The 20,370-nt window shown below is 47.7% G+C and overlaps 1 protein-coding gene across 5 annotated transcripts in view; it reads left to right on the top strand.

The window, feature by feature from the left end:
* The window catches only part of LOC115387533 (GRB2-related adaptor protein 2-like), a 41,800-nt gene extending 21,630 nt beyond the window's left edge, over positions 1 to 20,170 (top strand). Inside the window, exons 5-8 of one of the 5 annotated variants that reach the window (XM_030090273.1) lie at positions 5,647 to 5,833; positions 16,327 to 16,416; positions 17,685 to 17,801; positions 18,936 to 20,168. In XM_030090273.1, the coding sequence (XP_029946133.1) occupies positions 5,647 to 5,833; positions 16,327 to 16,416; positions 17,685 to 17,801; positions 18,936 to 19,112 (571 nt within the window). In that variant the 3' untranslated portion in view covers positions 19,113 to 20,168. Of the gene's footprint in view, positions 1 to 5,646; positions 5,834 to 16,326; positions 16,417 to 17,684; positions 17,802 to 18,932 lie in introns of all 5 variants that reach the window. The other 4 variants (XM_030090272.1, XM_030090274.1, XM_030090276.1 and 1 more) reach the window with 4 other exon arrangements.
* Positions 20,171 to 20,370: the final 200 nt, after the last annotated feature.

Raw genomic sequence — 20,370 nt, 5'->3', positions numbered from 1 at the left:
AATCCACCTCTTCTTCTTGACTTTTATCATGCGCGAGGCTCGTTTTACTGTTTGAGCAGCTTAACTGAATGCATTTCATCTTTTAATGATATTTAATTTGTGTCCAGCACGTCGGCTCCCAGATGTTTTAAAACCAATTTGTAAATGCTCATGATAAATACACTTTGAGCAGGAAATGAATGTTTCATGTCTCCAAAAAGAAAGATTGAAATTGGGGATTGGGGAATCCCCAAAAGAAGCTTGATCTTTGGTTAACAGTAGGTCGGCCGCTGTGAAACATGACAGTGTTGCAGCAAACACCCGAAATTCCCTAACATCAGGCCAACTTCCTCTTTTGCAGCCCCACTCTGGTGACAAATTAACCATGAAGAGGTATTAGTTCCTGTTAATATGAAACCAGTGGCAACCGCCCACAGAGACCTTTTCACCCTGTGCATGTCCAAACTGAGAAGGACTGTCATGGCTGTTAATGTGACGTTTTCATCCCACAACGAAGTTCACAGCGGGATTTATGCAAATCATAAAAGTGAGACTCAAGTCTGTTGGTTTGAGGCTGAACTTACTGCCAGTGGGGTTTCTGTCTGAAGCCCGTCCGACTCCCCAGCTCCGACACCTGGTCCACAGTCTGAACCACTGACATCTGGTTCACAGCAAAACCAACACCTCTGAGCAGAGACCAGTGAAGAACTGTCTGAACCACAGTTCAACTCCCGAAAGGAGCTGGTTGGAGAGAGAGAGGGTGGTGGAACTACTGCTGGTCTTCATGAACTAGATCCAGGGTCTGCAATAGGTGGTTTGCGGTCCACATCCAGTCCAGGGACTTTGTGGACCCAGAAAAAAAAAAACCAAAAACACACAGGGGAGAGAGAGAGAGAGAGAGAGAGAGAGAGAGAGAGAGAGAGAGAGAGAGAGAGAGAGAGAGAGAGAGAGAGAGAGAGAGAGAGAGAGAGAGAGAGAGAGAGAGATGTAATTGTTTACACTGAGCAGTAGGGGTCAGTCCAACACAGGAAGCACATTTAATCTGAGGCAGTTCTTTCTGTTCTTTAACATGAAATAAAACTAGATTGGTAATTCAGTCTTCTGCTATGAATGAAGTGTTTCTCTGTTGGATTACAATGTTGCAGTTCTAGAAAGTGAAGCTCCTCAGTTTTCTGCTGCTAAAATTGTACTTCCTGGCTTCTCTGTAGAGCTGGTATTTCTGGCTCATTGAAGGGAGCCGTTCAAATGACTGGCTCCTTTTGCTTAAGTTAAATTTTTATTAAGTTGTCATTTTATAAAAACAAACAGAACTGGAAAAAAAAAAGCAGGTTTTTGAGGAAAGGAAAAGGACAAAAAGAGAACGACCATGTCAGCAGGTGATTAAACATATTTCTACACACCCATAAACTCACCGGCCACTTTATTAGGTACCCGGCCAGTACCGGGTTGGACCCCTTGGCCTTCAGAACTGCCTTACGGCCCGCACCCTCACTCCGTACGGCCCTCAAATCAGTTTATGAAAAAGAAAAAAAATGTGAGGTTTTTTTGCTGCACTGAGTGAGTTGCAATGACATACTCTGGCCACCAGATGGCACGCCCTTTGTGTTTCCAGCTGGGTCCTACACCAGTGAGGAAGAGAGAGACAGGAGCCGTGGCCATGGCCCCCTGGTGCCGACCCACAATCAGACAGTTTGGTGTTGGTGTCAGCTGGGACCGGTATAGGGCTTGGGATCGTGATATCATCACTTGGAGTCGATCAATTTTCAATCAATCAATGTATTTTTGTACAGCCCAGTATCACAACAACAGCTGCCTCAGAGGCTTCAAGATATTACATTGATTGGTAAAAATAAAAACAGTGAATAAGCATAATATTAATATGTCAAATTCAGTAACGAGACAAAATGAAGCAACCACCGCCTTCGACCCTCACATCCGGCAAGAAAAAACTCCAAAAACCCAGTGGGAGAAGAAGAAATCTTGGGGAGAACCACAGTATGGAGGGATCCCTCTCCCAGGGACAGACAGCTTTGGCAACAGCTGTATAAACAGCTGTAGCTCTATAAAGCAGCAGAAACAATATTGATTTCAATCAGCACCCGGTAGTGCTGCGGGGTTAAGGGACCGTCTACAGTTTACAATGCAGCAACAGTGAAGACAAATAGCTTAAAAAAACAACAACAACAAAAAAAACGTAATACCACCACTGGGATTTACTACAGTGTCACCATAATCGCTACAACCTTCATTTGTCTCCTATCAAATTTATTGGATATGGTATTTGTCTTCACTGTTGCAGTGTCTTGTAAATTGTAGACGGTCCCTGAACCCCGCAGCACTTTCTGCTGCTTGATAGACAGATACTTTTAATAAAAATGAGCTTGTAGCGTATCGTCCACCTCACAACGATGGGATGCAGGCGCCCTTTGTATGTTACTGACATTTTGTTAAAGAGTTACTGAGACCGAAAGTCCGTATCTGTCAATATGCTGCCAACTTTACTGAACTGTTCAGTATATGAATGATATAACGAATTCGTGGGAACGAATTAGTAATTCGTGGCCACAATTTTATTTTTTTATTTTTTTTTACCATGTCATGTCCGGGGCTCCGTAGAAATGTATTTCAGATGTTGTTGTTTTTTTTGTTGTGGTGTTTATTGAAATGAAGTGTCTCGTAACAAATGCAGCGCTGCAGTCATAAATATATTCTGTCAAAATGAACAAAATGACCGGTAGTGCAAAGGAAATATTTAAATATAATAATGTTAAGAGGAGAAAATAAATGTAATAATACAGAATAAATAGTAGTTTTTCAAAACTACATAAAAGGGTGTGTGTAAAACTTGCAAAATGTTTGACATGAAAAAAAATGTGCACATTAAGACAATGTTATTTGTAAAAATACTCTCACAATGAACACAAATAACAGTAGTGCAAACAGACAAATAGAATAAAAGGAGGAAACATAAATATAAAAGGATAAAATTTCAAATATATCCTATAAACACAGCAAACAACACAACCGAAGAAAATGCAGTAAGTTGATAACCGTTCAAACCGTTAATAACTGCAATTTTTTCAAGATAACGGCTCCTGGCTTCCTTACTAAGCGTAAGTTGATATATATCCGACCCTTTTCGGCATTTCAGCATTTTTTCTTGCTTTCTGCAGCTCTGCTCGTGCGTCTTCTCCTGCTCGTGTCTGGGTTTGGTATGTGTTTGTTTACACTCGTGAGCTGCCGACATGTCCGCCACTCCCCACAATGCAACACGTGATCCCAAGCCCTATTAGGGGTGTTTGAGACACTGATGTGTGAGTGTTGGTGTCTCCAACCTGTTGCTACGTCTACACTTTAGCAGAGCATCTTTGAAACTTGGTGCAGTGTCTCAGGGACACATGTCCCAATGGCCTGATGTCCAGTTCATTCAGCTGTTCCCTGTTCTTCATCCTAAAGTATTCACCCAAGAAAACCTTTATTTTTATTGCTGTTGTTATGGTGCAGAGTGCATGTGATGAAAAACGACCCATAATGAATAAAATCTCAGCCAAAATGCACATTTATTGTACAAAATCCAGTAAAATGTCCCGAACACTTCTCCCCTAGCTGTTGTATTCTGCATGTTTTCTTTGAATTTTGTACAGTTTGCTCTCTGGCTGGTTTGGAGCCTCTTGTGGGCCAGTTTTGGCCCAGTGGCCTTCTATTTAACACCGCTCATTTAGAAAATAAAAGACAGTTTTCAAGGTTCCTTTTCTGTGAAGGTTTCAAATATAGAGCTGGATTTTGAAGAGTTTTCTAAATAAATGCTACATGTTCTACATTATAGAGCTCTTTTCACAGTTTCAGCAGAGCCCAAAACGCATCTCACTGCATGGCCACATTCATACATTCACACATTCACACATTCACACACCAGTGGAGGCATCTGCCATGCGATGTGCTCAGTCCACCCACTGGGTGTACTCGGGGCTTCAGTTTTTTCAACATATGGATATAGGTGAGGTGGGGAATTCAACCAACAACTTTCTGGGTGCAAGGCAACCCCTCTACCAACTGAGCCACAGTCACCCCCCAAATATGATCATTAAAACCACCAACAGAATCTGGTTCTGACTTTAATCTCAGTTTTCTTTTTTTATATTTCTATTTGTAAATACAGGATGTAATAATAGGTATGAAGTGTGTCGATTAAAAAAAAATCTCTACTTAATTGTAACCCAGGTGTCAAATCCTGACAGCCTGCCAGTCTGTTATTCTCTCTTGTCTACATCCAATCGTTTACATACCTGCTACACTCACTCTCTCTCAAATCCCGCGGCATTTGATATGTTCCCGTTGGCTTGGCGATTAGCCAATCAGATCGCTTCATTTTTGATGACGTCATGCAGTCACGTGACCTAGGGCTGGCTATCATTAGCAGAATCATGCCGGGGAGTAGTCAGACACAGAGAGGCAGTGGGGACGCCTGGAGGGGGCTGTGCTCAGGAGTCGTCGGCCACCGTGTGATTAGGACACACATGTGCGACCCAAACCGTGGAATCGGCCAGGTTTTTTTTCCTATGATCCTGTTGAAGAGTGATGGCGAGCTAAGGACCAGGCCTAGAGCCTAAACGGAACTCCGGTCTTCCAATTGGAGACCAAGCGCTACCTCTGCCGGGCCGGTAGGGGGCTCCTGAAGCCCAGATAACCTCTCACGAAGTGACCTATACCCACACAACCCACACACACTTGGACTCTTTCACAGAGTCTCAAGCTGGTTTGACCCAGACATGGGTCATGTGAACTTTGGGTGGGATGAATGGATGCTTGGGTAGTTTGTTTCTTTCCAAGGGCTTTTAAACTGGACTCTACCCTTTACCATTGTGAAAATACATTCGCTGTTAATCATCATCTTTGTATTGCATTTCTAATACCTGTTGACCTTGAATATTTATTACAATTGTAAATTGCTGTGAGTACTTCGAATGGCCATTCGCGCAGGTTGAAAAGGTTTTGCAAATTTGTTAAATGTTTTGTCTGTCCTGTATATTTTTCAAGTGCACAATACATGGTACCTTTTCATTTGCAACCTTAAATTCAAGTGTCTGCCTCTTCTCTTTCCATGAGCGAACTTAGACTTCTGATCAGCTAGCCTGTGGTTATCATTGCTATTGCTAAATTAGAAACTATTTACATCTAGTCCCGGGATTGGTTGGCCTTTAGTGGGTCCTCCATAACGCAGCTGACTGAAACTTACACTGAATGTGCAAGGGTGGGAGTTTACAAGCTTGTCTTCTTCCCACTCCTTTTCGAGATACAGACAAGTAATCTTTCCATAACAATCTTTATGCTCTAATGCTAATAACTAGTGTTTTTGAAGAAATGTTGGAAATAGTACTGCACAGTTTGTTTGTTTTCTTGTTTTTTTTTTTTTTTTGTTGTACCAAATGTGTTATTTTTTGTATGAAATATTGTACAGTATATCTTTATTTTATTTTGGATTTTTGTATCTCGAAATAAATTCATTCATTCATTCTCACAGACCAGGTCAGATTATGAAATCATTTTTCTCTCCCTGTGTTGATATTAAAACCCTTGAAAATAAACTGCATGAATCCATTCAGTCCATTTAATCCATTCAGTCCCATGTCTTCGTTAAAGCTGCTCCAACTCTTCGTCTCTCTTCAGACACGAGAACGACGTCCAGCATTTCAAAGTGATGCGGGATAACAAAGGCCAGTACTTCCTGTGGTCGGAGAAGTTCACGTCGCTCAACAAGCTGGTGGAGTTTTATAAAAGCACGTCCATCTCCAAAACCAGAGAGATCTACCTGAACGACGGCAGCCGGGACAGCAGGAGCCCCACCGCCGCCCAGGTACCAAGACTTCCGTGATTTGTTTGGTTTACTCTCCCGGAAGTGAACCTGCTCACCCCAAAAAGACGCTAAAGACTTCCTGTTGATGTTACTGTTGTGTTGAACATATTCATTTTCAAACTAGATTAATTTCTCACATCAAATGCAGGATTGATTAGACATGAGAAGGGCCATTACAGCCGACAGTCAGAATCAGTCAACCAAGTGCTCATACAAGGACTTTGATGAGGTGCAGAGCAGAGACACCCAGGCAGCCGTTTCGCCTCTTCTTGCAAGAGTAAAGGGGGGGGAGCCAGAACATTCCACTGCTCATCAGCAGGAGGGGGGGCAGAACATTCCACTGCTCATCAGCAGGAGGGGGGGCAGAACATTCCACTGCTCATCAGCAGGAGGGGGGTGGAGTCAGGGAAGCAGCGTCATGGTGCAGTGTGTGTAGATTCGGTTCATCAGTCGGGTGTGTGTCTGTAGTTTGGCCCGTCTTCTCCTTGGTGTTCCAGTCAATTTGTCCCAGCTGCAGATGGTCATTGCCGTGGAAATGACCTGGGCAGAAGCCGTCCAGAGGTGAGGCAGGTGGTGTTGGGAGACAGAGAGGGAGGATATAGAGAAGCAGTTCTTCGGCTGTGAATCTTCCAGGGCCTTGTTTTGAATTTGACAGGGGTCCAGATGAAACCAGCTGGTCTCTGGTTTTGGTGGAAGCAGCCGTCTGACCTTTGTCTGCTCGGTTCTCAGCTTCTCAGACAGCAACGGCGTTAACCCTCGTGATGGCTTCCAACTTGCGTCTTAAATCCACCACTACCCCAATCAAACTGTCCATCTTACAATAGAGTTTGCCAGAATGCTCAGCTTAAAGACCATCAACTGTTGGACGCCTTTTATGGCGGCCGTCTTCTTAATTCTCCACAAGCTCGGGCCGCAGCACAGGCAGGCCGATGAGCGGAGGGCCAATGAGCGGTGGGCCTTCGGGCGGCGGGCCGATGGGTGACGAGTTGATCAGCGGCAGGCCAATGAGCGGCGGGCCGATGGGCGGCGGGCCGATGGGTGACGAGTTGATCAGCGGCAGGCCAATGAGCGGTGGGCCGATGGGCGGCGGGCCGATGGGTGACGAGTTGATCAGCGGCAGGCCAATGAGTGGTGGGCCGATGGGCGGCGGGCCGATGGGTGGCAGGTGTGTCCTCATGAATCAGGAAACGTACACGTCTTCTGTGTCCTCCACGGAGACGGGATCCGGGCATGTCACCCCCTCCAGCTGCCCCAAGTGTCAGTTACACATCCAGCATGCCGGGTCCCATCCAGGCCGGAAGAATCCCCGCTCTTCTGCTTTTTGTTGAAAAGATTGTATCAATTGTGTTGAATAGAACAGAATTCTATTGTATTCTAATATAATAGAATAAGAATAGAATAGAATAGGATAGAAATTCAGCTCAGTTACAACACAGTCATCTCCAGACACTTTTACAGAGCAACCCAACAGATCCCCATCAGCAAGGAGAGACTGTAGACAGGAAAAACTCCCTTTTAACTGGAAGAACCCTGCAGAACCAGGATCAGAGGAGCGGAACTCTGCAGAACCAGGCTCAGAGAAGCAGAACCCTGCAGAACCAAGATCAGAGAAGCAGAACCCTGCAGAACAAGGCTCAGAGAAGCAGAACCCTGCAGAACCAGGCTCAGAGAAGCAGAACCCTGCAGAACCAAGATCAGAGAAGCAGAACCCTGCAGAACCAGGCTCAGAGAAGCAGAACCCTGCAGAACCAGGATCAGAGGAGGAGAACCCTGCAGAATCAGGATCAGAGGAGGAGAACCCTGCAGAACCAGGATCAGAGGAGGAGAACCCTGCAGAACCAGGATCAGAGGAGGAGAACCCTGCAGAACCAGGCTCAGAGGAGGAGGCTTTCTGCCAATCCGGTTCAGGTGAGGGGACAGAGAAGGAGACAGGACAGACAGGTTCTTGTCTCTACAGACATTTCATGCATATACAGAGAACCGAGGCTACAAGAGGAACAATCGTCCACAATGGCAATTTATTGTCATCATACATGTATGACAAAATTTAGAAACAACTGTTTGGTGCAAATAAAAAATAGGAAAGAAATAAGAATAGCATTTTACACACACACATATGTGTATAGTGTATATATATATATGTATAGTCTAGTGGTTAGGGACACAGACGGGGGTTCGAATCCCGGTCAGGGCGTATGGTAATCCAGTTGGGCCCTTGGACAAGGCCCTGAACACACACATGTCCATGACAAATTGGCTACTGGAACAAGACACTCATGGAGCAGGTCGGAGAGCAGAGCGTTAATGGAATGCTACTACAGCAGTAACTTCAGCGAAAGGGGATATATGCAGAGAATGTGGGAACAATTGTTACTTCAAAACCCAACATCCAAGCTGACTAAGAAACAGCTACTAAGTCAGTGCTCGAATAGCTGCAAGAGGAACTTACTGTCACAGTTGGAGATTGATGAGGTGCAACAAGAATGGGTACCAAGCCCCAGCAACCTGCCTCAGCACCACATGGAAACTCCTATCAGGCATCATAGTGGCCAAGATAAGTAGGCACATGGATCAGTACATGAGTAAAGCACAAAAAGGGATTGGCAATAACACCAGGGGGGCCAAACACTGGTTGACAGGGCAATCGTCCAAGACTGCAAGGCCCGCAGCACCAAGCTGTGCACTGCCTGGATTGATTGCAAGAAAGCCTCTGACTCAATGCCACATGTGGATACTGGAGTGCTTGAAACTGTACAACATCAACAGGACTCTAAGGAGCTTCATTCAGAACTCAGAGGGGCTGTGGAAGACAAGTCTAGAGGTCAACTCAAAGCCAGTGGCACAGGTGAGCATCAAATGCAGCATATACCAAGGTGATGCCCTGTCTCCCCTGCTGTTCTGAATAGGCCTGAACCCCCTCAGCCAGATCATTACCAAGAGCAGCTTTGGATACTGGTTCAAGAGCGGAACAACTGTCAACCACCTCCTCTACATGGATGACATCAAACTGTATGCCAAGAATGAGCGTGACATTGACTCCCTGATTCACCTCACCAGGATATACAGCAACGACATCCGGATGTCATTCGGACTGGATAAGTGTGGACGAATGGTATCTAGAAGAGGGAAAGTGATCACAACTGAAGGAGTTGAATTACCTGAAGGGAACATAACAGATGTGCAGAACAGCTACAAGTTCCTGGGGATCCCACAGGTAAATGGTAACCATGAGGAGGCAGCTGGAAATTCAACCACAGCCAAATACCTACAGAGAGTAAGACAGGTCCTGAAGAGCCAGCTGAATGGCAAAAATAAGATCCAGGCCATAAACACCTATGCCCTACCAGTAATCACATACCCTGCTGGCATAATATCCTGGCCACTGGAAGAAATGCAAGCCACGGATATCAAGACAAGAAAGCTCCTTACAAAGCACGGAGGGTTCCACCCTAAGTCCAGCATACTGAGGCTCTACACCAAGAGAAAGGAGGGAGGCCGAGGACTAGTGAGTGTCAGAGCCACTATCCAGGAGGAAACCAAGAGCCTCCATGAGTATACCAAGAAGATGGCCCCCGGTGATGATCTGCTAGGTGAATGCCTCAGACACCAAAAGCCCAGTAAGGAGGAGCCAGAGGAGCTATCATGGACAGACAAAGCCCTGCATGGCATGGACCACCGACACATTGAAGAAGTGGCTGACATTGAGAAAACATACCAGTGGCTGGAAAATGCTGGACTGAAGGACAGCACAGAGGCACTAATCATGGCTGCACAAGAACAGGCCCTGAACACAAGATCAGTAGAGGCCGGGATCTACCACACCAAACAAGACCCCAGGTGCAGACTGTGCAAAGAAGCCCCAGAGACAGTACAGACCATCACAGCAGGGGGTCAGATGCTGGCAGGCAAGGCATACATGGAACGGCACAACCAGGTAGCGGGCATCGTGTACAGGAAGATATGTACCGAGTATGGACTGGAGGTCCCAGGGTCCAGATGGGAGACACCTCCAAAGGTGGTCCAGAACAATCGAGCAAAGATCCTGTGGGACTTCCAGATCCAGACTGACCAGCAGGTGATGGCCAATCAACCTGACATAGTGGTGGAGGATAAACAGCAGAAGACAGCTGTGGTGATAGATGTAGCAATCCCAAGTGATGGAACATCAGGAAAAAGGAGCAGAGAAGCTGGAGAAGCACCAAGGGCTGAGGGAAGAGAGAGAGAGAGCGTGGGGCGTGAAGACAACCGTGATACCAGTAGTGATCGGGACACTGGGAGCAGGAACCCCCAAGCTGGGAGGATGGCTCCAGCAGAGACCAGGAACAACATCTGAGAGCTCTGTTCAAAAGAGCGCAATCCTAGGAACAGCTAAGATCCTGCGCAGAACCCTCAAGCTCCCAGGCCTCTGGTAGACCCTGCAGAACCCTCCAGCTCCCAGGCCTCTGATAGAGAGCAGCAAAAATACAAGGGGGCATAGGAATATTTTGGCATGTACACCGGCTGGTACGAATATGTGGATATCCATTGATCTATTTGTCACAGCCACACTTGCACCGTCTTGTGCATTGCCATCCAGTTTTCCTGCAACCACATCTGGTGCAACATCCTCTTGCACCCTTGCATGCACATTTGACTAGTTGGCTGCAAGCTTCAGATGCTATTGGTGAATGGACTACACTTAAGGGCCAGCTCTGGGCATAGAGCCGTACAAGGGGGGGCGCCCCGACGCTCTGTGTGAGCACTGCTCTGCGCTGCTCTGACGAACTGAGTGAGCAGCGCACTGCTCGGCATCGTTCGTCGCCCCCCCCCCGCCCCGCCCCGCCCCGCTCGACAACTCTCGGTGAGTCTCCCCCGGGGCGCTCGTGTTGGGCTCATCTAGGGCGCCTGAGAAGCCTGGGCCGGCCCTGCTACACTTATACAGCGTTTTTTCATCTGCATTAGCAAAGACCAAAGAGCTTTACACTGCAATATCACATTCACTCCATACTGGGTGGTGGTAAGCTAATATTGCAGCCACAGCTGCCCTGGGGCAGACTGACGGAAGCGAGGCTGCCAATCTGCGCCATCGACACCTCCTACCACCAACAACCATTCACTCTCACACTACTTTCATACTTAGGCAAGGTGGGTGAAGTGTCTTGCCCAAGGACACAACGACAGTTTTACGCCTGCGGGAGCGGGGATCGAACCACCAACCTTCTGATTATGAGACAACCCACTCTATCATCTCAGTTACTGTTGCCCCTATTGGCAGTGTCATCCATAAAGGCAGCCAAGCCTTGCTGTCCTTGTCCAGAGTCCAGCCCCATCCCTCTGGGAATGGTGCTGCTGCTGGGGCTGGTCAGCAGTGGTCCAAATGCTTGCTGGTAGACGGCACGGTTTGAATGCTGTAATAATGCTCCCTGTGTGGGAGGCAGGGCTTCCATCATCATCTTGTCTCTGTGGAGTATCAGAGTCACTGTTTCAATACAGAAATGTACAATAACCATTGTGCATCATATATCTACCACCAGATAGCTAGGCAGCTTATGTCAATTTTTGAGAGTTCCAACTTGCTACTTACTGTTTCATCATTTCCATCTAACGACGATTTTCCCCAATTCTTGGAGTGCGAAACCTCAAAAATTGCATTTTGCCGTGTACATGCTGTCCATATGACCTGTGCATGTGGGGAGCTAGGAAAAAAATTCACACTTTTGTCAGATCTGTCCCCATCCGGTCAAAAAAATCAACGTAAGCTGCATAACTATACCAAAAGATGAATCAATCAACTGACCAACCCACACATCAACTCAGATTTGACTGGCTTTACAAGCAACGGCTAACCAACATATCAGCCAACCAACCAACCAACCAACCAACCAACCAGCCTACCAACCAGCCTACCAGCCAACCAACCAACCAACCAACCAACCAACCAGCCAACCAACCAGCCAACCAACCAACCAACCAGTCAACCAGCCAACCAACCAACCAACCAGCCAACCAACCAGCCAACCAACCAACCAACCAACCAACCAACCAACCAACCAACCAGCCAACCAACCGACCAACCAGCCAACCGACCAACCAACCAACCAGCCAACCAACCAACCAACCAACCAACCAACCAGCCAACCAAACAGTCAACCAACCAGCCAACCAACCAACCAACCAACCAACCAACCAGTCAACCAGCCAACCAGCCAACCAAACAGTCAACCAACCAACCAGTCAACCAAACAGTAACCAGACAACCAACCAACCAACAACCAGTTAACCAACCAGTCAACCATCCAGCCAACCAACCAGTCAACCATCCAGCCAACCAACCAACCAACCAGCCAACCATCCAGCCAACCAGCCAACCAACCAACCAACCAACCAGCCAACCAACCAGCCAACCAACCAACCAACCAGCCAACCAACCAGTGAACCAGTTAACCAACCATCCAACCAACCAACCAACCAGCCAGCCTGCCAGTCTACCAGCCTACCAACCAGCCAACCAACCAGTCTACCAACCAGCCAACCAACCAACCAACCAACCAGCCAACCAACCAGCCAACCAACCAACCAACCAGTCAACCAGCCAACCAACCAACCAACCAGCCAACCAACCAGCCAACCAACCAACCAACCAACCAACCAACCAACCGACCAACCAGCCAACCGACCAACCAACCAACCAGCCTACCAGCCAACCAACCAACCAACCAACCAACCAGCCAACCAGCCAACCAAACAGTCAACCAGCCAACCAGCCAACCAAACAGTCAACCAGCCAACCGACCAGTCAACCAGCCAACCAACCAACCAACCAACCAATCAATCAACCAACCATCCAACCAGCCAACCAACCAACCAACCAACCAACCAGCCAACCAACCAGTCAACCAGCCAACCAAACAGTCAACCAACCAACCAGTCAACCAAACAGTAACCAGCCAACCAACCAACCAACCAACCAACCAACCAGTTAACCAACCAATCAACCATCCAGCCAACCAACCAACCAGCCAACCATCCAGCCAACCAACCAACCAGCCAACCATCCAGCCAACCAACCAACCAGCCAACCATCCAGCCAACCAACCAACCAACCAACCAACCAACCAACCAGTGAACCAGTTAACCAACCAGCCAACCAACCAACCAACCAGCCAGCCTACCAGCCTACCAACCAGCCAACCAACCGACCAACCAGCCAACCGACCAACCAACCAACCAGCCTACCAGCCAACCAGCCAACCAAACAGTCAACCAGCCAACCGACCAGTCAACCAGCCAACCAACCAACCAACCAACCAATCAATCAACCAACCATCCAACCAGCCAACCAACCAACCAACCAACCAACCAGCCAACCAACCAGTCAACCAGCCAACCAAACAGTCAACCAACCAACCAGTCAACCAAACAGTAACCAGCCAACCAACCAACCAACCAACCAACCAACCAACCAGTTAACCAACCAATCAACCATCCAGCCAACCAACCAACCAGCCAACCATCCAGCCAACCAACCAACCAGCCAACCATCCAGCCAACCAACCAACCAGCCAACCATCCAGCCAACCAACCAACCAACCAACCAACCAACCAACCAGTGAACCAGTTAACCAACCAGCCAACCAACCAACCAACCAGTCAACCTACCAGCCAGCCAGCCAGCCAACCAACCAGTCAACCAACCAGCCAGCCAACCATCCAACCAACCAACCAACCAACCAGCCAACCAACCAGTCAACCAGTTAACCAACCATCCAACCAACCAGCCAACCGACCAACCAGCCAACCAACCAGCCAGCCAACCAACCAACCAACCAGCCAGCCTGTCCAGACCCTGTACCACCGCCTCCTGTCTGTGTCCACCAGCCCCACCTGTTTCTGTGTCCAATGCTGCTCGCTGTCTGTGTCTCCCATCTTCACCTGCCGTCCGTGTCCCTCCCTGGTTCCCTCAGTCTCTAATGTGTGAGTCGTCAGTCCCACCTGTATCTGTCTTACCTGGCGTTCCTGGTCCTCTGCTGTGTCTTGGGCCCCCCTCCTTCCAGGTGTTGGCTCATCTGATCTGTGACTCGCAGGCCCCGAGTCACCCCCAGAGCACCCCCACCTGCTCACGGTCCGACACATGAATAGCCAAAAATAACACAGGATGAGCACTGGAACACAAGAACAAAACTAATAACCACCACTCATATTAAAAGGGAACAACACGAACACAAACAGCATTTCTGTGGCCCCAAACAGCCCAACACAAGCTCCTTCCACCATGCCTTGCGGCATGAGGAGCACAGCAGCAACCCCCGGGTCGCTACAATATCAATCAACTAATCAACTGTGCACCCTACCAAACAAACCACAAAAGGGTAAATTAATCAGCTGACTTACAGATCAATTAATGGACTTAATAACAAGCGACAAATTAACCAAAACATCAAAATAACCATCAAAACATTGATTTTGGCTCCGTCGATCCTGAGAGATCATGGACTAGCCAGGGCGAAGTTATTGAGGAACTGAGATGCCCAGTGGACTGATCCCCCTCTCGGCCTCGCTGCTAGTGTCCAACAGAAGGGACAGGTCCATACGGTTGGTACCAGCTTGGCTACAGGAGCTGCTGGAAGTTGCCACAACACGAGGACCAACCACCTTCGGGGCTCTACTCTGGATCTTCTACAATTTCATTCAGCAGACGCTTTTGTCCAAAGCAACGTACAACACAAGCAAGAATTCAGACAAGAAAGAAACCTTTAGTAAGTGCTTCAATTGCTTCAAGTGTGATTGGTCAGAGGAGTTGCCATCAAGTTGCAGAAGAGGAGCCACTACCCCGCCCCCTTTTTTTTTTTTTTTTCTATGTCAACTTAGTCAGTGCTAAATAAGTGCTGGGTTTTGGACCACCTGACTTGTTCTACCCCAAAGGTGGAGTCGGATTAAGCGCCTAGGTGATCTCTGAGTAACTGAGTCTTCAATTGTCTCTTAAAGTAGAATGGGATTCGGCAGAACCAGAGTCTGGGAGTCTGTTTCACCATTTGGGAACAACAGAGGAGAGGAGTCTGGCTGAACAAGGGAGATGAACAGGGGAGTACCTGAGCTCTGCTGGGCTGGTTGAAGACCAGACCTGCTGCATTCTGGATCCTCTGTAGAGGTTTGAGTGGACCTGCAGGGAGACCCGCCAGAAGAGACTTGCAGCAGTCAATGCACGACACCACCAGAGCCTGGACCAGAAGTTGTGTGGCCTGTTGGGTCAGGAAGGGTCTGATCTTACTGATGTTGTAGTATCTTCTGTAGGGGGGTCTGCCTTAGCCTTTGTCACTCCTGTGACGATCACAAGGCAGTGGTGCTGTTTACTCATGGCTGGGGGTTATGACATGCAGACAGGAGGAAACAGGAATCAAACTAACAACCACCCGATTGTAAGATAACTGCTCTCCCCAACAAACCACAGCCACCCCTAAAAAAAACCTAAAAATCAATCAATTGGTGAAACCACTTTGGTGGGGTCGTGTCTGAGGAGTCGGGTGACGGTGCTCCCGCTGTGTCTGGCGCTGACATCAAGCTTCGAGTTTTGGCTCCACGATCCAGAGCCGTGGTTCAGCACATCGAGGCCCAGTTCCAGCCGAGAGGCATCACGGCAGACTGGACACTGTGTTACTACGTGGAGGCGGCTCTGGATTCATCCACAACCCGCCAAGTGATGGGGTTCCTGCGGGATCCGCCAGTCCAGGACCAATGCGACGCCCTGAAGGCGCAGCTCCTCCGACTGTTCCAGCTGTCTGACGCGGAGCGGCTGTTATCCCTGAGCGGCTTTGGAAGAAAACATCCTGGCACTGCTGGGATCAGGTGACACGTCTTTTCTCTTCATCCACCTGTTCCTGCGCCAGCTTCTGCCTCCAGTGCGCACCGCTTTGGCCACCTCGCCACCGGAGCACACGGAGGACTACTGGGGTCTGGCAGAGGAGGCCGCCAGGGTCCTGCTTGCGTTGCGCCCGCCCAGTGTCCGAGCTGCATGGCGGCTAGAGCAAAGGCACCAGCCCGAGGAGGACGCACCTGCTGCTGCCACCGTGCCCCCTGCACCTGCTGTTGCCCCGCCAGCCTGCGTGATTAGGCCTCCTGTGTGGGACTGATGATGATTATTGATGGCACTTTTTCATTTTTGTTCTTCGTTGGGGCAGTAGCTCCCTTCTGAATGTGTGTGTGTGTGTGTTTTTGTGTGTGTGTGTGTGTGTGTGTGTGTGTGTGTGTGGGTGGGTGGGGGGGGGGGGGCTGTGTTGTGTCTGTAAATTAGGGAATTCTCCCATTAGAAGGAGCGGGGTTTGGTGACGTGGGGAGGTGCGGTGCTCTGACAGTGGGGTTAAAAAGGCGGAGGCAACCTGTGAAAGTAGTGTCTACATGACAGCTGTCAGTGGAGTGTCAAAGGCCGTCTTCACACCCGACTGCTCCGTTTCTGCAAACTCCACAAGATTTTTTTTCCCGAGCAGACCTGCTTTAGAACAGTTTCTTTTCATCCACAGACAAAAAGAGGAAGTTTGCCTGAACAGCGTAGCGTGGCAGCAGAAGCAGCCGTTCCACGCAGAGCATCAGACCAGCCACACAGTCAGCTGGTACGAACCCATTTCCATCTGAAAGAGCTAGAGAACCAGTAGCTGTACAGTGGTCCAGCTCACGGTGAAGACGCTTTACATGATACTGGTATCTTGAGAGCAGTGAACATCAAACCCATTTCCTTCTAAAAGACCGTGGTGTCCCTGTCAACAACAGTCACCATTTATTTGGTTTTCTTTGTACATATGAGTTCTCTGACTCTAAAACTCTAAAACTCTGACATGAGCACAAATGCTGCGTTTATGATACAGTCAAAGGTTTCACTTGTGTTTTAACAGAGCTGCTGTCTCTGGTCCCGCTCAAGCTCACTGTCAGCCTCGGCATTGTTGTTTTCCCTTCAGAGCTGCTAGATTGGCAAGTTCCAATGACTTGAATTGCAATTGAAAACAGTTTGATTTGATTTGATTTGATTGGCTTTATTTCAAAAACATGTATCCCATTATGGATATACAAGAATACAAAAAAAACACAAGATTTGAAAATGAGTAGGAAGAAGTAAAAACTTATATGAATCCTACACCTTTGTCCACTACAAAATCAACAGCATGAATCAGACAAAAAAAAAAAAAAAAAAAAAATTCACAACATTTCAGAATTATTCACCAATTCTCTCAATTCCCAATAACTAGAGAATAATGGTTGGCATCACTCAACATTTTCTCAACATAAATACTTTCATTCATTTCTATAGTTGCTGAACACAAGATCTTTATATTTTCTTTTAAACACACTCAAACTAGCGCTTTTCTTTAGATCCTCAGTTAGTTAATTCCATAAATCCACACCACAAAGTGAAAGACAAAAGCTCTTTTTTGTCGCACGGTGAAACTGCTTTTTGAAGTTTGAATCCCCTCTCAGATTATACCCTCCTTGCCTATTTGAAAACAAAACTTGTATATTACCAGGTAATGTGTTTTTTCGTGCCTTAAACATAAGTATTGCCGTTTTAAATTTGACCAGATCTGGGAATTTTAATTCCTTGGATTCCAAGAACAATCTGTTGGTATGTTCAAGGTATCTAGCTTTGTGCACTATTCGTATTGCCTTTTTGTGAAGTTGAGTCAGCTTTAGCATTAGCATCATCGTTTGAGAGCGTTTGTACTGAAAATGAAGAAAACTCCAGACCTGAGCTGTTGCTCAGCTTATTACTCGCAACAGAATTGTCTTTAACCCCGACTGAGACTGAAAGCACCTGGTCCTTCAAATAATCATCGACTGCAAACTCATTTTCTTGGTCACCCTCAGGAGTGTTCTGGATGAATTTCAGGTTAAAAAACTGGGACTGGAGGAGCGAGCTCAGTCCATTGGCCACACAGGTAGAAGCAGCCCAGTCAGCTCGGGTTTTGCCCCCCGCCGGACCTCTGAGACGATGCCCCCGCCCCAGGTCAGCACATTGCACTCAGAACAGAATTCACTGAACTTAATGGAGGGAAACAGGATTTTTTTAAAGTCGCTGTCAGAACACATGCATGTGAAGCAAGATTGTGACAGGGCCAGTGAGTTCTGCTGGTGGACGACATGATGTTCTACGCATGGAACATGGAGAAACTGGCAGTCACAACTCCACTCCAGTGGGCTACTCAGATGAGAGGAGTCCAATGACAAGTACTGATCCAGAAAATTCAGAACCAGAAGTGGGCAGAGGAGGAAAATGTAGATTAGGAATCGCTGGAAGTGGATCACCCTGGTTCGTGACTCCACTCCTGGTACCGGATCAGGAATCACCAGTCCGAGGTCTCCATCGACCGAGTCCTTTCAGTCATCCGACTGGCAGTTATGTTCCCAGTCTTCACTTCAGATTTATTTGAGTCTCTGTGTCATGAAACACATAAAGATTCTGTTTTTGGTATTAAGCCACATCCAGCCAATCACAAAGCTTGTTTATTTTCAGTTCAGTCAGTAAGACCTGCACTCAGAGTCCAGCTGGGTTCCAGTGCTCAAACACAGCCTGCTGGCTGAAATCACCCTCACATGAAATCTGCATCCGCCCACAACTGGACAGCTGTTTCTCTCGTTCCGGGTTCCATCTTTACTTGAATTTCTGCTGTGGGCTGTTTTCTGTCTCGAGACATTTTTCCTGTTCTGTCAATCAAATCCAGCAGTAATGGAGGTTTTTCGGTGGTACTGCAGCAGCTTTCTGTTCTTATACAGTGACATCTAGTGGTCACCTTTGGAATGTACCAGTAAATTACGATATTCAAGTAATTTCTTAATATGAGTCACAATTTAGCCATACATCTAGAAACTATGTGACTTAAAGTCTGGAATATTTGGGAGTAGGACTCATCACAGGAATGCTGGCTGTTCTGAGGGTATTCTTTCCACAAAGGTCCTGGTCTTGGAGGAAGACTATCAAAATATTGCAGTATAGTCCAAAACATATGGTACTGAGGTCTTCAGTGAGGTCCTAAATTATAATGATGAGCTTTTAAGAACATGTCCATTGTTCTCATACAGTGACAGTAAGGCACGGTCACTCTAAACACGCTGCTCTAACCGGGGTTTCCTCTCTCAGAAGGTGTCGGCGGTGCAGGTACAGGCCATGTACGACTTCACGGCGGAGGAGGACGATGAGCTGGGCTTCAGCGTCGGTGATGTGATCGAAGTCCTGGACCGCTCCGACGCATCCTGGTGGAAAGGGAAGCTGCGAGGAAAGAGCGGGCTGTTTCCTGCCAACTACACCATGGTGCTGTAGGAGGAAACATCTGGAAGAGAAGGAATGGAACTGTGTCCCCGGAGAGACGGCCGGGCCCGTGCACACCCAACCACTCCCGTCAAAACAAGCCGCTTTTACCTGTTACTTTCAGAAACACTTTGTTTCAACAGCGGCGACAAAAACACTGAAAAACAGTGTAGTGAGCATGCCAGGCGCTTCTGCAATGAAACACACACACACACACACACACACACACACACACACGCTGCAGAGAACAAACGCTTTAAGCGAGAACAATGGGAGAACATAGACGTTTGTATGGACAGACCACCAGGAGAACCTGGGCCAGTACCAGGACCAGGACCAGGAGAGCCTGGACGGGGAGCCATGACGCTCAGGAGGACACTGTTCTGGATGTCTATCTACTGAGCATGTGCGGAACTGTGTAGCACAACCGGTGCGCTTGTTTGGCATTTCTGTCCAGGTGTCTTTCAGAAAGTGTCGTTTTCATTCAGCTGCATTGCCTTTTCTCTTGAACTGGTTGTAAACCGCCTGGACCTGGACCCAGCAGCTCCTCTCTGGTCACACCAACTCCTCCTGCTGTTTCCCCTTGAAGCATGGAAAGACCTCTGACTCCACAATAAACACATTATTGCTGCAGATTTTTTGTTTGTGTAGTAACCTCATTAAAATCAGTTTTGTGTTATTGTTTTTGTTGTTTGTGTATTTTCAAAGTAAAATTACTGGTTGGTTATGTTCTCTAGGAAGACTCATATAGCTAAATGTATTATTTTATGAACAATTTAATGTGACCACTAGTGAAAATGTAATTATTTGTACTGATTGTATTTTTCTATTATTATTATTATTATGATTTTGCCTGTGACGACCAGACAGGAAGGGACTTAGCTAGCCCACCGGAGCAGCGCCTCGGGACCTCCAGCACCAGACAGCCGGGGGGCGGAGTGCTGCGGGTGGAGCTGCAGGACCTTGATGGAGGCTGCCTGATGGAGGTCAGTCTGCAGGAGGCTCAGAGTCCTGCTGCTCTGCCGCTCTGTTGCTGCTCTGCTGCTCTGTTGCTGCTCTGTTGCTGCTCTGTTGCTCTGTCGCTCTGTTGCTCTGTTGTTGCTCTTTTGCTCTGTTGCCGCTCTGTTGCTGCTCTGTTGCTCTGTCGCTCTGTTGTTGCTCTGTTGCTCTGCTGTTGCTCTGTTGTTGCTCTTTTGCTCTGTTGCCGCTCTGTTGCTGCTCTGTTGTTGCTCTGTTGTTGCTCTGTTGCTCTGTTGTTACTCTGTTGCTG

The sequence above is a fragment of the Salarias fasciatus genome, chromosome 4 (assembly GCF_902148845.1).
Source record: "Salarias fasciatus chromosome 4, fSalaFa1.1, whole genome shotgun sequence".
NCBI lineage: Eukaryota > Metazoa > Chordata > Actinopteri > Blenniiformes > Blenniidae > Salarias > Salarias fasciatus.
The sequence above is the reverse complement of the archived record's forward strand: the minus strand, read 5'-3'. Positions and strand labels throughout refer to the sequence as shown.